At 48.6% G+C, this 18,251-nt stretch overlaps 1 protein-coding gene across 5 annotated transcripts in view; it reads right to left on the bottom strand.

Moving 5' to 3' along the window:
• KDM5A (lysine demethylase 5A) overlaps nucleotides 1-18,251 on the bottom strand; it is a 610,286-nt gene that overhangs the window by 136,769 nt on the left and 455,266 nt on the right. For all 5 annotated transcript variants that reach the window (XR_011202239.1, XM_069228130.1, XM_069228132.1 and 2 more), the window contains one exon: nucleotides 9,084-9,635. Coding sequence is in view for 4 of the 5 variants with exons in the window: in XM_069228130.1 (XP_069084231.1) it covers nucleotides 9,084-9,635 (552 nt within the window). In the remaining variant the exon portion in view is untranslated. The remainder of the gene's footprint in view (nucleotides 1-9,083; nucleotides 9,636-18,251) is intronic.

Raw genomic sequence — 18,251 nt, 5'->3', positions numbered from 1 at the left:
GAGTAGAGTGCGCCCATGGCCTTGGCAGTGTCAGTGTCCTTTTTGAGCTTTTCTATGGCTGTGTCGACCTCCGGACCGAACAGAAGTTTTTCGTTTACTGGCATGTTAAGTACTGCCTGCTGAATTTCTGGCTTGAATCCAGACGTTCTGAGCCATGCGTGCCTACGGATGGTAACCGACGTATTAATGGTCCTTGCGGCCGTGTCTGCTGCATCCATAGAGGAGCGTATTTGATTGTTGGAAATGTTTTGACCCTCCTCAACAACCTGTTTTGCTCTTTTTTGCATATCTTTTGGGAGATGTTCAATGAGATGCTGCATCTCATCCCAGTGGGCTCTGTCGTATCGCGCTAGCAGCGCTTGTGAATTTGCGATGCGCCACTGGTTTGCTGCTTGGACAGCAACCCTCTTCCCGGCCGCATCGAACTTCCTGCTTTCTTTATCTGGGGGAGGTGCATCCCCAGAAGTGTGTGAATTTGCCCGTTTTCTGGCAGCCCCTACCACCACAGAATCTGGTGGCAGCTGAGAGGTGATGAATACAGGGTCTGTAGGAGGCGCCTTATACTTTTTGTCCACTCTAGGCGTTACTGCGCTACTTTTAACTGGCTCCTTGAAGATCTCCTTTGCATGGCGTAGCATGCCTGGGAGCATCGGCAGGCTTTGGTAGGAGCTGTGGGTGGAGGAGAGGGTGTTAAATAAAAAGTCATCCTCTACTTGTTCAGAGTGTAGTTCCACATTATGGAACTGTGCTGCTCTAGCCACCACTTGTGAATAGGCTGTGCTGTCTTCCGGTGGTGATGGCCTAGTTGGGTATGTGTCTGGGCTGTTATCAGACACTGGTGCATCGTACAAGTCCCACGCGTCTTGATCTTGGTCATCGTGGCTCATGGCGGTGTGAGCTGGCGAATGTGACGGGGTGTAAGTTGGCGAAGCCGGAGTTACAGGTGGAGGCGAGGGAGGAGGTGTTACCTTTTGTGCTGTTTGTTGCTGAGGAGTAAACTGAAGTGTTCTCTTTCTTTTGACAGGTGGAAGGGTACTGATCTTCCCTGTCCCCTGCTGAATAAAGATACGCTTTTGCGTGTGATCCACGTCAGTGGATTGCAGTTCTTGTTCGAATCTGTGTTTCTTCATTTGTGAAGACATAGAATGCTCTTCAGTATAGGAGCCTGAAACAGGGTCTGTTGGTGCTTTTTTCGGCTCCGAAAACCCTGTTGACTGTTTTTTCGGCTCCGAGGTAACCTTCCTCTTTTTCTGTGCCGAAAATTCTTGGCCTCTATGGTCTTCGGCGCCACTGTCTCGGCGTCGATCCGTGTCGACCCCGAACTCTCGGTGTCGATGCTTCTCTTTAGCACTCTCTCGGTCCTGAGGAGGCTGCGTGCCGGTGTCTCGACCGAAGTCGGACGATCTCGACACTGAATGGGCCTTTTTCGGTGCCGATTGTTGGTCACCGGGAATTTGGGTTGAGCCATGGCCGGTTGGCAGTGGCGTCCCCTGGGCCTTCTTTCCTTTTTTAAGTTCTGATCTCGACGTCTTACTCACAGTTTTTGTAGAGTCGAGTTCGTCGGAGTCTGAATCCTGGATGGAAAAGGATTCCTCCTGTTCCTCTTCTGTCTCGAACTGTCGATGTTCCTTTGGCGTGGACGCCATCTGCAGTCTTCTCGCTCGACGGTCGCGCAGAGTTTTTCGGGACCGGAACGCCCGACAGGCCTCACAGGATTCTTCGCTGTGCTCGGGTGACAGGCACAGGTTACAGACCGAGTGTTGGTCCGTATAAGGATATTTGTTGTGGCATTCAGGGCAGAATCGAAACGGGGTCCGTTCCATCGGCGTTGTTCTCCACGCGGTCGGGCCGACTAGGCCCCGACGGTGTGCCGAAATCTACCCCGAAGGGCACCGAAGCGCTTCGATGTTCAATGCGTCGTCGTATGTGTGTATCTCGAACCGGATCGCAACGATACCGTCGAAAATCTTCCGTTTTCAGCTATCTTTCCGTTCCGAAACTCGGAGCGACAGGAACACGTCCGAACCCGATGGCGGAAAGAAAACAATCGAAGATGGAGTCGACGCCCATGCGCAATGAGCACAGAAGGAGGAGTCACTCGGTCCCGTGACTCGAAAACACTTCTTCGAAGAAAAACAACTTGTAACACTCCGACCCAACACCAGATGGCGAGCTAATGCAGACCATGTGTATCTACAGCGACAGATGCCATCGAACATATTGTTACCGAAGGTAAGTAACTTGTTCATCTGATAGAGACTTCTAGTTGCAGATTCCTTACCTTAGAAAAGATACCCGAGCACTACCATCCCTAGTGATGGGCTGCAAACTAAGATCACACCAAAAAGTCCTGCAGGACCAAACGGTCAAAGTAGCCATCTCTGCAGACCTGATTATACAGGCAGTAATGTTTAGTGAACGTGTGAAGGGATGCCCACGTCGCTGTCTGCCAGATATCCAGGACTGGAACTCTGCGTGCTAACACTGTGGTAGCAGCAGTTGCTGTGGTAGAATGAGCATGTAAACCTTGAAAGGGTTGCTTCCTCATCAAAGCGTAGCACATTTTAATGCAGAGGACTACCCATTGTGAGATGGCCCTCTTCTGCACCACCCTTCCTTTCTTCACACCCACAAAATCCACAAAGAGTTGATCGTCCACCCGGAAATCTTTGGTACGATTGAGGTAGAACGCCAACACTCTTTTTGGATCCGAACGGTGGAGTCTCTTCTCCTTATGAGAGGGATGTGTGGTACGTAAAAAGTAGGCAAGGTAATTGATTGGCTTACATGAAAAAGTGTCACCACTTTGGAAAGGAAGTAAGCCCTGGTACGAAAAACTACTTTGTCCAGATGGACAGCTAGAAATGGTGGCTTCAAAGAGAGCCTGAAGCTCACTCACTCTGCGAGCAGAGGTGATGTCAATCAAGAAGGGAGTTTTAAGAATCAAGAGCTGCAAGGGACAGTTGTGGAGTAGCTTGAAAGGAGCACACATGATATGTGAGGACCAAGTTCAAATCCCACTGGGGCATTATGAATGTGATAGGAGGGAACATGTGAGTGAGTCCTTTAAGAAACCTCCCAACAATGGGAGATTTGATCAGAGAAGGTTGGTCTGGCAGCCTTAAAAAGGCAGAGATGGCAGGCAAAAAACCCTTGAGGGTGTCTAGAGCAGAGCCCTACTGGGCAAGAGAGAGAATGAAGTGGAGAACTTCCAAGAGAGGTGCAGAGAGAGGATCAACAGATTTGTTGATACACCATGCCACAAATTTGTTCCAACGACAGGTGAATACCGTTTTGGTGGAGGATCGCCTGGTTGCCAAGATAACATCACAGACTTCGGGCGGAATGTCAAAAGCTGTCAACTGCCGCCACTCAATCTCCATGTAAGGAGGCAGAGACTGGATAGGTTCGGGTGAAGGACCGTCCCCTTCTGCTGCGACAGAAGATCCTCACAAAGGGGCAGTCTGATCGGAGATCGATGGTCATACTCAATAGCTCGGGATACCAGACTCTTTTGTGCCCAGTCTGGAGCCACCGGGGTTACTTGGGCCTGGTCATGCTTGATCTTCTTCAGAACTTTGGGCAGAAGTGGTATTGGCGGGAAGGCATAAAAGAGGCCTAAGCTCCACTCTTGACGAAAAGCATCGCCAAGCAAGTGCCTCCTGTTAAACTCTAACGCGCAAAACAGCGTGTTCTCTACGGAGAACAGATCTAAGCAAGGCTTCCCCCACTGCTAAAAGAGACCAGACCTTGTGCCACCTCCGGATGGAGATGGCATTTGTGATCGACTATGCATCGACGGACGAGTTTGTCTGCTCTAGAATTTCGAGAGCCCGCCAGATGTTAAACCACCAGGGAAATGCCCTGGCGTTCCAGCCATGTCCAGACGCGAAGAGCCTATTGACAGAGGGCACATGACCCCACTCCGCCCTGATTGTTGCAGTACCACATGGCGGTGGTGTCGGTGAACACCTGCACCACTTTCCCTTTGAGAGAAGGAAGGAATGCTTTCAATACAAGTCGGATCGCCCAGAGCTCCAAAAGGTTGATGTGGAGCCCAGACTCCACCAGAGAGCAGAGGCCTCTGATCTTTGCCTCTCCCATGCCACTGCTCCATCCCAGGAGTGTTGCATCTGTCACTTCTGTGAGATGTGGTTGGGGAAGAGCGAGAGATCTGCAGCTGACCCAATCTGGATTTGACAGCCACCACTGCAGATCTAGTGCAGTCCCCTCCGAGATCTGGACCATTGTCGGAGACATTACTCTGATGCTGCGCCCACTGGAACTTCAGATCCCACTGCAGAGCTTGCATATGTAACCTGGCATGTTGAACCAGCAGGATGCAGGAGGTCATGCGGCCCAGCATCCTCAGAGTCATTCTCACCGAAATCCAGGATAAAGGCTGAAACATCTGAATCATAGCCCGAATATCCTGGACTCGCTTGTCGGAGGATAAGCCTGAAACTGCACTGTGTCCAGAACAGCTCCAATGAAAGGGAGTGTCTGAGAGGGAGTCAGGTGTGACTCCGGCTCTGGGTACCTAGAGTTCTTGATGAACCTATAAGCCCTATATATCCCCGCAACCAGAAGAGTCCAGCAGACGTAACGGTATATTGCTTTTAAAAATCTGACATTGCAGGAAAAAGCTACAGAGTAAAACGTAGAGAAAATTGCTGTTTTTTCCACCTCCATTTCAATATTTTTTTTTCTTCAGTTGTTATTCTCTGTAGGAAACCCTTGTAGGATCTACACAAATTACCCCTTGCTGAATTCAGAATGTTGTCTACTTTTCAGAAATGTTTAGGTTTCTGGGATCCAGCATTGGCCCATTTCTGTCACTGACTGGAAGGAGGCTGAAAGCACAAAAAATCGTAAAAATGGGGCATGTCCCAGTAAAATGCCAAAATTGTGTTGAAAAATTGGGGTTTCTGATTCAAGTCTGCCTGTTCCTGAAAGCTGGGAGGCTGGTGATTTTAGCACCGCAAACCCATTTTCAGGGAAAAAAACACAAGCCTTCTTCTGCAGGCACTTTTTCCCATTTTTTTGAAAAAAAAACGAAAATGTCACTGTATTTTGGCAAATTTCTTGGCCTCCTTCTGGGGAACCCACGAAGTCTGGGTACCTCTAGAATCCCTAGGATGTTGGAAAAAAAGGACGCAAATTTGGCGTGGGCAGCTTATGTGAACAAGGGCCTAAGCGCAAACTGCCCAAATAGCCAAAAAAAGGCTCGCCACAAGAGGGGGAAAAGGCCTGGCAGCGAAGGGGTTATACTGCAGGATATGGTAATTCAATCATGCCATGCTTCCCTTTGAACTCCTTATAAAATGAAATCAAGCAACTCCTGTAGTACAGAGTTTTCCTTGCTATGGTGGCATATCTGCAAGTTCTTAAGGGACTGCAGGTGGGGGAGTGGTTGTGGTCAGTCAAAATTGGTGGATGGCCAAATCTAAGCTACGCCCACAGTCTCATGCCATCCATCAAAATGCAGCACATCATCAACCAACTTAACTGCCCAGAGTGTAGAGAAGTCGGTTCTATTGGTCCTGTCTCCCCTTGGGCATGAAAACAGCAGATTAGCCTGCACTGAGGGCCCTGGTTCCAGTATGCAGCAACATTGTGGCCCTGAGGAACTATCATGAGAGGCAACCCACAGGCCCTCTCCAACCTGTGGCAGCCAACATGCGACAGTCTAACTAGAGAGCATGTGAGAAGTACCCACAGCATTGAGCAGAGGAAGCTCCCGGCCCGCCACTGTGGCAGAGCTGGAGTAAAGAGGGAACTGACAGAGGGTATCCAGCATGTGTCTTCACTGTCGCCCCACACAACTAGGGGGCTTGGCAGATTCCCGAGCGCTGGAAGAAGGATCGGTTTGTTCTGGGGCCGCAGACTAGGATTCCCTAATCCAACCCAGGGGGCCACCTCATGGTGAACGATCCCTGCTGGACGACCAGGTGTGCCTGCTGACTGTGATCCATGGAGGCTACTCTCAGGGAAACCCTAAACAACAATGTGGCACTGGAAAAGGGTTAAGGGACTACCTCCCTGCGGATGGTCTTGATACAGGGGCCTGCTCCTGAGACAATTGCACCTCAAAAGATCAGAGGAGTAATCCCCCCGCTGGGAATGGAGACAGAGCACAGGCAGAAAGCTTGAGCGCCAACACAGCTGTGTTGTATTCTGGTGAACTCACCTGGCAATAGCCTCACCGCCCATGCACTTGGGGGTGCTGTGGGCCAATACCTTGTGGCTATTTCATACCTGCATCCCACCGATACAGGGGCCCTCACTGGTGTTTAGGAAATATGAGAGGCTGCTACAGTAGTGCTGCGCCAGACTCCACAGCCTCCATACTGCAAGCGATGCAGGACCTAAGAACCTCCCTTTAGGATAAGAGTGGTGAGTTAACCCTCAACCCATCAGTGCTCCACCACTATCTCTGGAATCCAGTCATGAGGGTAACCGAGGTAGAGGGCCAACTATTTGAAGACGAAGACTATTTGCAAACTTCAGACCACTGTATCAGCTCTCTGACATGGGACAGGTCCCCTGAGGGCAAGGGCAGAGGAAACTGAGGGCAGGTCCAGAAAGAACAATATCTGGACTGTGGGGGAAGAGGGGTTGAGGTTGCTGGGGACCCAACCCACACAATTCATCACAGAGTGGCGGAGATCGTTGCTCCTGGAAGAGAAACTGTCATCCTATTTATTGGTGGAGAAGGCAGACAGGTTGCAGGTGGCTCATCCGTCCTGCGCCCCTACCCACAAGACAAATAAATGCTTGGCTCTGGATCCACATGTTAACCTACGTGAAACTCACCAAACTAGTTAAACTAAATTGTGCGTCAGCCCCCACCATGCTTTCCCAGACTATACACTTAAAGTGCAAACAGTGCCATCTGTTTTTGGCTCAGGACAGTCAAATACAGTGCATGCTACAGTTACTGGCACGCCTCAAAGTTATTTAAGAAGATACATCTCTGTTCTTTGATCTTCCTGAGAGCCCTGTGTCCCTGTGCTCCAAACTGGTCAGTCGCCTGTGGACCTTGTCGTCTCTTGGCTTGACTGGGCTCTGGAGACAGCATCTCTTTGAGAAGGACACAGAAGGCACAGTCCCTGTTTTCAACAATGCAGCCCTTTCACTGGTTCCTCAGCAGAGTAGGGCAGTCTTCTTTGGTCCTTACTCAAAGTCGGTCAAGGTCTTGGTGCCAGGCGTGCCATATTTATCTTCAGAATATGCCCTCAGGGTAAGATGCAGTTGGTAGCCAAAGGGCTACCAGGTTCCCTCCCTCCTGGTGACCATTTCCAAGAAGTGTGACATCCAGCTTTCCCAGGATGAGCCACTGCACCCACTCTCAACACGGCAAGACCCTTCTCAGGACTGGGAGCTCCTTAGTCCACCCACAGAGGGGCAGGTACCAAGGGGCTACAGGCCCCTGGAAAAAACGATTTGACAACTGGCTTCTCCACTCCTATTACCAGTGCCAGCCTGTCTGGCTAAACACTAGAGCAGCCCCTCTCCCAAATGTTTCCCATTTGCGCTTCAAAGAAGGCTTCTCCTCTGAAGCTCGCTTTTTGGGCAAACATCTGTGTGGCTTCCTGAAGGCGGAAAGTAACACCTCTCTTCCATGCAGGCCCCTATTGTCTCCTTTCCTGGCAGTCGACTGCACGTTTCCCGAGGAGGGCAGAAAGCTGTCTACAGAACAGACTCAGTAAATGGGAACTAGCAATCTTTGGCAACTAAAGTGGAAACCTCTAAAGTCCATTCAGATGTTAGCAGGTCTGAGGTGTAGTTCTGTACTTGCAAAAAGGGCAACTAGCTTTTCCCCAGTAAAAATGAGACTTTAGTGTTGTTACTGTTGGAAAATGAAAAAGTACATGTTCCACTTTTCAACATACAGCAGCCTGCTTTAGGGCTTGCCAGGCCTACCTTGGGCTGTGCAAAGTGGAGGTTTGGGGGGCTTTGACATTACTATAAATGGCAATGTTGAGTTTGCAATTTTAAACTGTGCTTCCAGTTGGCAGTGCCATGTTTTTACCTAGTCATAGTCGTGGTGGGAGAACCAATACTGAGAAACACTTCAACCTACAGGCCGTAGGTACCACTGGCACCATATACTAGTAAGTTGAGCTATTCCCATTGGGGACGAGCCAATTAAGCATGCACCATTTTAATGGTTACAGCACATGCACAAAGTCCTGTTTAGCAGGGCTCAGGTTATTTCAGACCAGTATGTAGTAAATAAAGTGAAGGGAAAACGTGGGGGTGAACCTGCAAAAATCCTGTTTCCCAAGACTGCATAAGAAATATCTTAAAATATGGAACACATGGACTCAGACCAACGCAGCCCTTGAACACTGGCTAGTACTGTTACTCACAGGCAGCACTATTCTACTGTATTGCTGGGTTCAAAATTATGATTGTAATGGTACTTGGGGTTGAATCTCAATGGCTTTTGGTGCTTGTTCATTTAAGTTTTATTTGAATGCACAAAAATCAAAGAGTTTAGAAAAAAAGTGACCTTACAGCAAAGGTCAGATACAGGCAGCGGGTGTCTAGCAAATTTCTTCTCAGCAGGACTGACTAGAAAGGCTATTTGCAAATAGGTGAAAATGATGGTTTGGAATGCCACACAAAGTGATTGCCAACTGACTATTTGCAAGTATTTTTATCATCACTTTTTGTGTGTTAGCACCTCAGCAGGTAAGATAGAAATAGGTAAAGCAAGTAGGCTGCTGCAAACTGCCAGTGACACTGCTCATAATATGAAAATTGCTGAGATAAAACGGGAGAAAAATGGAGTAAACAGCAATTAATGGAGAGAAAATGATGGGAAATAGTGCCACAGTATACAAGTGCTCAGGAAGTGAACTTGTGCCTCTAGTCCAAACTGAATAATGTTAAAAAGGAAACTGGTGTGGATAGTTGCGTACATATTGTAAGTTTACATGGTACCAACATAAGGCAGAAGCTTTTGAAAGAATTTTCAGGCAAAACACTAGGACTCTGCTCACAGTCTGGAAACAGGCTAATAGCATGGCTAAGGAGTACTGTTACATTTTCACAAGAAAAATATTTATAATTACCTGTAGATCTGGGTTTGCTGCTGCTTTCTGAAGTTCAGCACTGATAATTTTCTCAGTCTTTTCCCTGGCTGCCTGCTCGACCATCCTCTGGCTCAGCACTGAGAGCTTAGCTAAAGCAGATGACAGTTCACTGGTGGCTAACGCCTGCCTTGCACGATCTTGCCAGCTCATTGCTCGTTCTGTTAGGCACTGAAGTGCCTCCCCCTCAGGCAGTCGTACAGGCAACTTCTGCAGGGATACCAGTAGAGCAAGGATGGTTTCTAGTCGGGGCCTTCTGGAACGCATGCACAAAGAACACAAGAATTTGACTTCTTTGGCTTGCCAGCTGGATGCCTTCTTCTGTGAACTGCTTTTGGGTAGGGGCACACAGGTGTTGTGAAACCAGTCTTTACAAAGTTCACACTGTAGCATGAATCCGCTGGCTGTCTTACGGCAAATGCAGAATTTCACCTCTTCTATGCGGTCCACCATGGACATTTTAGCTAAGTTGGCAGCTCGGAGAGCATGCATAGCATCAATCTCTTTCTGCTCCAGCTCACGGAAGATTGCCATCTGCACACAAAAGAGAGAAAGCACAATCTTTATACATATAATAAAACCCCAAGTAAACATGGTAAAGAATAAGTTCCTTAACTTTGTTAACGCTCTTTTTGATGGATACTCTATAAATGTAACTGCAGATTTATCAACTTGTGAATATCCGTGGGTGCAGACTGGATCTGGGCATTTTTGTCTTTAGAAATTTCCTTCAGCGTCAGCAGATGGCATTGTGCACCTCTGAATCAGGTTTGTCCTGCCCCAGAAGTGACGTAGAGACATAATATAACTGCCACCTCCACGTGCCAATATCAGTTTCCTTCTGTCTGTGCTGTCAGACGCAGAGCCCTTGGGAATCAGATTGTGCCAGTAAGGAGATATCTGCTAGGAAACTTTTTAGCATAGATCATAGGAGTTGATGTCACAGAATGGGGAGGAGGTGGTGGGCAATCTGTATTAGATAGTATCCACTACAAACAGTATTACTGAACGTAAGAAACTTGTACTTACCCACTACAAATGATTCATCTTCTGAATAGAAAACAAAGCAATACCTCCCCAGGTGGTGGGTAGGCGGAATGACTCAGACCAGGAAATCCTACAGGACTGACTGGGCAAAGTGCCCCTCCAGCTGGACCTGGCGATCCAGTCAGTAGTTGATTTGCGGACATGTGAAATGACACTCATGTTGCAGCATGGTAAATATTCAAGACTAGTACTCCCTGAGCCAGTGTAGCAACTTTAGCTCTATTAGAATGTACAAGCCATCAAGAGTATCTTTTTTGGCCAGTCATAAACAGACTACAATACGGAGGACAATGCATGTGGAGATGGTTTGTTCTGGCACAGCTTTTCCTTCCTTCGCTTTTGAGAATTCCACAAAAAGCGGACCATCCACCCAATGGTCCTTAGTAAGATCAATGTAAAAACACAGAATTTTCTTGGGGTCCAAGCCATGAAGTCTCTCTTACTCCTTGGATTAATGTGTAACTGCAAAGAAAGCTTGCAGAGTAACAGACTGCCCAATGTGGAGAGACATAACTACTTATGGAAGAAAGGTTGTTTTGGTAGCTAGCATTAGACTGTCAAGGAATTAAGTGGTGCTCAGTTGCAGGACAGAGGGTGCCTTCAGCTGACTCGTGCAACAAGCAGACATGATCGCAATAAGGAACACTGTTTTCATTATGAGCAAGCTCAGAGGGCAACTGTGCATTAGATCAAATGAGGTGCACATAAGGAATGTGAATACCAGATTGAGTTCCCAGCTGGAAATCACAAAGGGTTTTGGCTGGGAATTATGGGTCAGTTTTTCTAAAAACATTACAGTTGATTTAAACAGAGGCGGCGGATTAGACAAGCTGATAAGGTTAACAAATAACTTTTAACTGTTGTCACAGTAAGGCCTTGCTGGGTTAGTGATAAACAACAAAGAAGTACATCCAACAGATCGGCTAGTAAGGGTTGGATATGCTGGGAAGAACAAAAAGCAACACTCTTCTCCCCTGCCGGCATCCCAGAGAGATGGTTTTTAGTGAGGATATGTCTGGATGGCTGCCAAAACAACATCTATTAGTTCAGGAGTGAATTCAAAGTCTGTCAACTATTGCTGCTCCTAAATCTCCAAGCCTGGCACATGTACAGGGAGAGGACCCTGCCCTGCTGCTGCGACAGGAGCTCTCGAAGGTGCAGCCAAATTGGAGGACAAATGCTCATTGCCAGACATTCTGGATACCTCACTCTTCTGGCCCAGTCCGGAGCCACCAGGATGGCTTGAATCTGGTAATTTGTGACCATTTTAATGAAATGCCTTTTTTTTTATGGTCACCTCCAATTGTTTTTGAATGATACTTCTGGTTTTTCAACTCTGTGAGTGCACTGAGGTCTGCTAATCAGACCTCAGAGCTGGGACCCTAAAGTTTATGTCGAACTGGTTATACCCAACTAGAAATGGTTACCTTACCTGGAAGTACACTAGTCCCCTGGGCTTGTATGTTAGAGGGATACACCAGGACTTGCATAACTGCTTGTGCCACCCTGATGGTTCCCCAAGTAAAATGAGTACCCCAATCTGTCACTGCAGACTGGTATAGCACTCCTGCACTGCTAGCCCTACTTTGCCACTGCAAGCAATGGCAAGGCCACCTCTTACCCTGTACACCTGTGTAGGTCACCCCTCCTCCAGGCCTACCCCATCCTAAAGGCAGGATCAGACAGGAGACGTACTTTGCATGCCCTCACAGTACAACATGCAAAGCTACTGTTTTTACTTTGGAAAGACTTGGTTGCTCAATTGACGAGTACATGCTGACCCCTCAAGCTGTGCTTACCCCTGGATGGTGCAACCAAAGTGGGCACTGCAAGGTATCAAACAACTTGCTACATTAAGCCCAACTTCCTCTCAAGTAAAAGATAATGTAACCTGCTGCAGTGAACAGCTTTGGCAAAGCTGCCACTTTGTTGCCATTAAAACTCGTTTGCCTTCCCGGACACACATGAAGCCTGTTCCACAAAACAGCTTTCTTCCCTCCTGATAACACAGGCTAATGGCTCTCAGGAAGGAGAACAATGAGAGATTGCAGGTCAAGGAGGTGTCACCTCCCTCCTACTGGAAGCCACTTGGGTATAAACCCCAAAAGGCAGGCTTCAAAGCAGACGCCGCCTTTAAAGGACAGATATAAAACACGAGGGGGACGGCGGTGGCCCCATTCTTTAGGGAGACAGACTGGCACAGGAAGCAAAGGGGGAAAACAGTTGCCAAACAGGTTTCCCCAGGGTCATGTATCCCAGAGGTAGCCACACCCCAAGTGTGGGGTAGGAAGGTCTGAACACCAGCAGAGGGGTCTCGCCATCTTGGGAGTGAGCATAATGGTGCATCCTGGGAAAGCTAGATGCCACAGTCCACAGGAAATGGTCACCAGAAGGGAGGGATGTTGGCAAACCATTGGCTACCAACTGCATCCTACTCAGAGAGCACTTTCTGAGTGTAAAGGGGAAACCCAGACCTCAGATCTCGACCGACTTGGTAGAAGGACTGAAGGAGGACTGCCTTGCTGTACTGAGGGACCACAATAGAGAGGCTGCTCTGTTGAAGACTGCACCTGATAGCTAGCGAAGAGAAGGGCTGTGCCTGCCATGTCCTGCAAAAGGAAAAGCTGTGTTCAGAGCCCAGCCAAGCCAAGAGACCCCAACGGCCAACCGACTGGCCTCCTGTTTGCAGCATGGAGGCACAACAGCTGAAGAAGCCTGGTGTGGCAAGTTGATAGCCCAAAGTCTTCAAGTCGCTACTAATGCTGCTGTGCTGCATCAAGGACCAAGGCCAGATGCACAGAGTTGCACCCAAGTTCACTGACCTGGGAGCGCTGTTTGAGAATTGCTGGGGCCCTCAAAAAGACAGTTATTGAAGGTGTGAGGACTGAGGCTGGGAGGACTGGCCTGTGACCGTGACACCAGAGACTATTAGTCCGGTGGTAATTAGACTACAGCCAGATAGGAGAAGACCTCATGGGAGGGGACCTCAACCCTGTAACCAGGACACCCTCATCATCTTCATGTACCAAGAAATGCTGTGGAAAGACCCTAGTCGATTGTGTCGCATCCACAGCTTCCTTGGAGAATCTACAGAATCCCTCCCTTGCAACATGGATAAAGTGCCTGGAACTGCTTGAAAACTGCTTCTTCTGTTAAGGTAACTGTTCTTGTTGGTCCCCTACACTAGCTCCTTGCTGGAGTTGGTCACTCCAATTACTACTAACTGACTGTATTAACCAAGTTTTCTTTAAAAAAAAGTTCCTAAGTGTCAGATTCATTGACAACACAAAAGGATAATGGACGGAGTGCTGACACTTTCAAACAATCACGGCCAGTCACAAATCTGGATTAAATCCATTGTTCTTTTGTTCACCAGATGCTCTGATAATTCAGCCAGCTCTGTAGGCTTAGAACGTCCAGGCATTGTGCCCATAACTCCACTCCACCTTCACTGTTGCAGTACCATATATATAGCAATGGTGTTGTCAAAGGCCCTGCACCTCTTCCCTTTTTAGAAACAAAAGGAAGGTCTTTGATGCAAAGCAAACTGCCCACAGCTCCAACAGGCTGATGTGGAGGAGAGTTTCTACCTGACACTTCTGATTTCCATCTCTCCCAGATGACCTCCCCAACTCAGCAACAATATATCAATCACACCCATTAACTTTGGGTGGGGCAGAGAAAAGGGCTTCCCATCAATCCAACAGTGGTCCAGCAGTCACCACTGCAAATCTGTTGCAGTCTCCTCAGATATCCGGATGGAATCAGAAAGGGTCCCTTGGTGCTGAGCCCACTACGACTTCTGATCCCACTGCAAAACCAGAATATCCTAGACTCGCTGAAGCTTGAAACAGCACTGTAGCTCAATTGATGAGTACATGGTTACATGCTGACCCCTCAGCTGTGCTAATTCCTGAATGGTGCAAACAAAGTGCCGTCTTTCTAGCAGAGTTCCCCACACTTTTTGCCTGTTGTCAGTGTGTTTCGACTGTAGTTCACTGGGATCGTGCTAATCAGGACCCCAGTGTCTGTGGTCTATCTTCTAAATTTGGTTGCTGGTAAACCTTTTACACCTACAATTGGCATATTGAGCACCTATGTAAATCCCCAGTATATGGTACTTAGGTACCCAGGGCACTGGTACACCCATGGGGGCCCATGCAAACTGTCTGCAGGTCTGCCACTGCTGCCTGCGTGAAATGGTGCATGCACCCTTTCACCACAGATCGAAGGCTTGCCTTATATCCTGGTCACTGCACTTAAGACACTGTAAGTCACCCTTCTGCTAGTCCTTTCAGACCAAGGGCAGGATGAATGTCCCTAAGTGTGTGGGTACCCTGCATACCCCAGAATCCATTTCCTGGGCTTTATAAGTGCGGGGAAGTCATCTTAAGGTATGTAGTGGACACTGGTCAACATGAGTGGTTCAACAAGATAATGGCTTCTCCGAACCTAGGCATGTTTGGTATCAAACCTGTCAGAATCATGCAACTACACCAATGCTAGCTGCACGATACCATGTACACTGGGGTTCCTCAGAGGATTCCCCCAGTTCAGCCGGTGCAGCCTTACGGGGTCTGGCTGCCAGCCCAGGCTGCAGCTGGCCCCAGACACTGTTCTGCCCTCCTGCTGATGAGCCTCGCTCAGGCTGCAGAGGCAGAACAAAGGATTTCCTTTAAGGGAGAGGTGTGACCACCTCTTCCTGTGTGTTAGGTGTCTAAGAGCTAGGGTGGGGTGGCCTCTGAGCACCACCATATTGCATTGAAGAGAACATCTGATGCCCTCCTTGCATAATCCAGTTTGCACCAGTTCTGGAACCCCCGGTTCCTGCTCTGGTGCGAAACTGCACAAAGGACAGGGGAGTGACCACGTCCCTGTTCAGCTCCTCCCCTAGGGAGGTGCACAGAGCTCTACCAGGTGGCCACTTGATTCTGCCATCTTGAAAATAAGATGTGCAGAGGACCCTGGGAGCATCTGACTGGTTAGGCCAGGTAGATGACGTTCCTGACCCCCCTCTGATAGGTGGGTCACTTCAGAGAGTGACAATCCCCCTTTCAGAGTTACTTAAGGGCTCCCCCGAGGGTGGCTCCTCAGATTCATCAAGCAAGACTCTACAAGGAACTCCCTGCAAGACATCATCTGCTCCTGGCCTCTGGAACCGCTGCTGGTCTGCTTGGAACCGAAACAAGTCCGCTTCAGGTGGAAAAGCTCCCATTGCAACATTGTTTCTCTGAATCCTGCAAAAAATTCTGCAACATCCAACGCTGTGCATCCTTCAGGGTCAAAAGGACTCTGCACCTGGAAGCGCAAAGGAATCTCCCTTTAAAAAAAGTCACTCCCCTGCATCTGCAGGTACCTCAAGACAACGTTGACCAGCTGGTGGGATTTGCTGTACCACGATCTTCGAAAGTTTCTGCTTCTGAGGTGGTGAGTCTGTGGCTTCCTCTGGGTCCTGCTGTCTTCTGACCAGCTTTGGAGACAGAGGGCCCCTGCCACAGGATTGGAACACCAGTGCATTGTGACTGTTGCACTTGCCAAGTCTTGTTGTCTCTTCCTCCAGGAGATCTCCAGGCACCAATAAGCCCCCGCCTCCAGCACTCTGCAGCTAGATCAGTCCCTGTCCTGCAACTCTTGCGATGAGGGACTTCTGTTTTGTTGCACTGGTGAGGCCTCCTTGTGACTCCCTGTGTCCATCACCTGTGGTTACTCGTAGGGGGCTCTAATGACTTCTGCTGGCCTTCCTGGGTGCTGAGGGCCTACCCTAACTCCCCCTCAAGGGTAGAGTCTCCTGGATCTTGGAGGTCCCCAAAACTCTGCAAATACCTTTAAGCTCCTGCTTGCATTTGCCAGTGCTTGCTGGTGACCTGGCTGGTCACTAACTCTTGTGCAGTGCCTGGACCCCGCAGCTGGACTTCTTCCTCCACTGACCTGCACGAACTTCACTTCTAGGATAGTGGGTATTGCCTCCTGCACCACCTGGGCACCTCCAAGGGTGCTGGAGTCTGTCCCCTTCTTTTACAGGTCCGCCGGCATGGTCCACAGGTCGTGACCTGCAGCTGGAAAATCCGAGGCATCCGCTGACTTCAGAAAGAGTCCATTCTCCCCTCTGTATCTGGGTCCCCTGGTGTAGGCACTTCTATCACCTGAGTATCCACGAGTGGTGGCACTCTCCAACCTTTCTTTTGTCTGTTGGTTTCCTCGGGGTTCACTGAGAAGGGTCCTGAATCACTCAAACTCCAATCACTACTCACTGTGCTAGTCTATGGAACGACTGGGTGGCTAACTACCTTGCACCTGGTCCCTGGGGACACTTACTGTACTTACCTCTGGTGTTTTCATCTACCCCAGCCCCTAGCTAACTAACACAATTAAATTGGTTGGCTTCACTATTTCACATTCCACTTTCTTACTATATCATTTGCCCCACCCCTCCCATAGCACTTTGTATATCTTATGCTATTTCTGTAGGTTATTTTGTGTGTGTGTGTGTATATATATATATATATATATATATATATATATATATATAGTGTGTAGATATCTACAAAGGGAGATATACCAATGCTAATCTAGTAGTAGTGGTGTAATAAAGAATTGTTTATTTTCTTTGCGGTTCTTTCTTGTGAGTGAGTTAATCTGACCACTGTGGTATTGTAAGTGCTTTACATTCCTCCTGGATAAGCTTCAGCTGCTCACCTCAGCTACCCCTAGAGAGCTTTTTTTTTATCTGGGCACCTACTCACTATCACTAAGGGTTGCCTGGACTTACTATAGGGTGCCACACCATAGGTGTACACCATAAACCGAGCAAGCCGCCTACAAGCACTCTCTAGGATAGTTCTAATGGAAGGGAGCCTCTGGGAAAGAGTCAGGTTTGACTTCAGCACATTGATGGAAAATCTCACAAATATCAACAAGTCTGGCTTTCTCTGGAGGTGGTTTCCGACTGTCTGGGGTGAGCACCCGTCAATGGGAAGTTTGGCATTCCCGACTTGCAGAGATGGGTAACAACCATCACCATCACTTTCGTGAACAACCAAGGGGCACTGATAAGGCCAAATTGGAGCACTGAAAACTGAAAGTGTTCCTGGCCTACCTGAAACTACAGGCACTGCAGGATGGAGATGTGAAAATTGGTATCCTGGATCTAGAGCAGACACAACCTGGCCCAGGGTGAGCACGCTGAACTTGCCCTTCTTGAGTAAGAAATTCAGAGGGCGGAGACTTAGAATGGGACAGATCCTTTTTTGGCACTAGAAAGTACCAGCCAGTACCAGTATCACCTAGTCCCTATGCCAGTACCCGCTTTAGGGCTCTCTTCTCCAAGAGTTAAAATTTCCTTTGGAAAATGTACAAGTAGTATTCTGAAAGCTGTTGAGGTGTAGGTGGCATGCTTGGAAGGGTGGAAATATATTGTAGAGCATAAACTTGGATGATTTGGTCCCATGTGATGTTCTGTCATGCCTAGAGGTAAAAGGTTACCTTTGAGTGGGTGTGTGCTGCTCAGAGCAGCTCAACAGCAACAGCAGTAGGAGGGGCGTGGGGAAGGGAGGAATGGGTAGTTTGTTGCCCCAGGGAGACCGGATGGTGGCAGACAGACCACCGATCTCTGCACTTAAAGGCCTACGACTTCTAGCAAAGTTGTTTTGGATTTGATTTCCTGTCTAAAAAGGACTATTGACTTCTCTTTTGGCGATGCTGCCTGCGTTAATGCACAGAGGACCGGTATCGGTTTTGGTGCCATATGAGGTGTCAACCCTGATGTCGGCCTCAGAGTTTGGATAGATCTTGAGCAGGTTAAAGAGGGACAGTCTGTGTCAGGGACTAAACCGCCGGCCGTAACTCAATTGGAGGCCCTTTTGAATCCAAGGAACCCGAAGGTGTGCCAAAGGTATCCAGTGAAGTACCATAAATCTGCAGCATGGCCTCTTTGAAGGCCTGGATCTGCTGCACAGGAGGACCCGGGAACTCAGGTTCGATCAGTTCCAAAGTCAGAGACCGAGACCGTGACTCTGAGGTTCCATGACATACATGTGACTTCTCTCGTTGACAGTGCAGGGAAGAAGGGGAGCAGTGTTTGGACTTGTTATGCTTCTTTTTCTT

The sequence above is a fragment of the Pleurodeles waltl genome, chromosome 4_1 (genome assembly GCF_031143425.1).
Source record: "Pleurodeles waltl isolate 20211129_DDA chromosome 4_1, aPleWal1.hap1.20221129, whole genome shotgun sequence".
Taxonomy (NCBI): domain Eukaryota; kingdom Metazoa; phylum Chordata; class Amphibia; order Caudata; family Salamandridae; genus Pleurodeles; species Pleurodeles waltl.
This window is presented reverse-complemented; position numbering and strand designations above follow the sequence as displayed.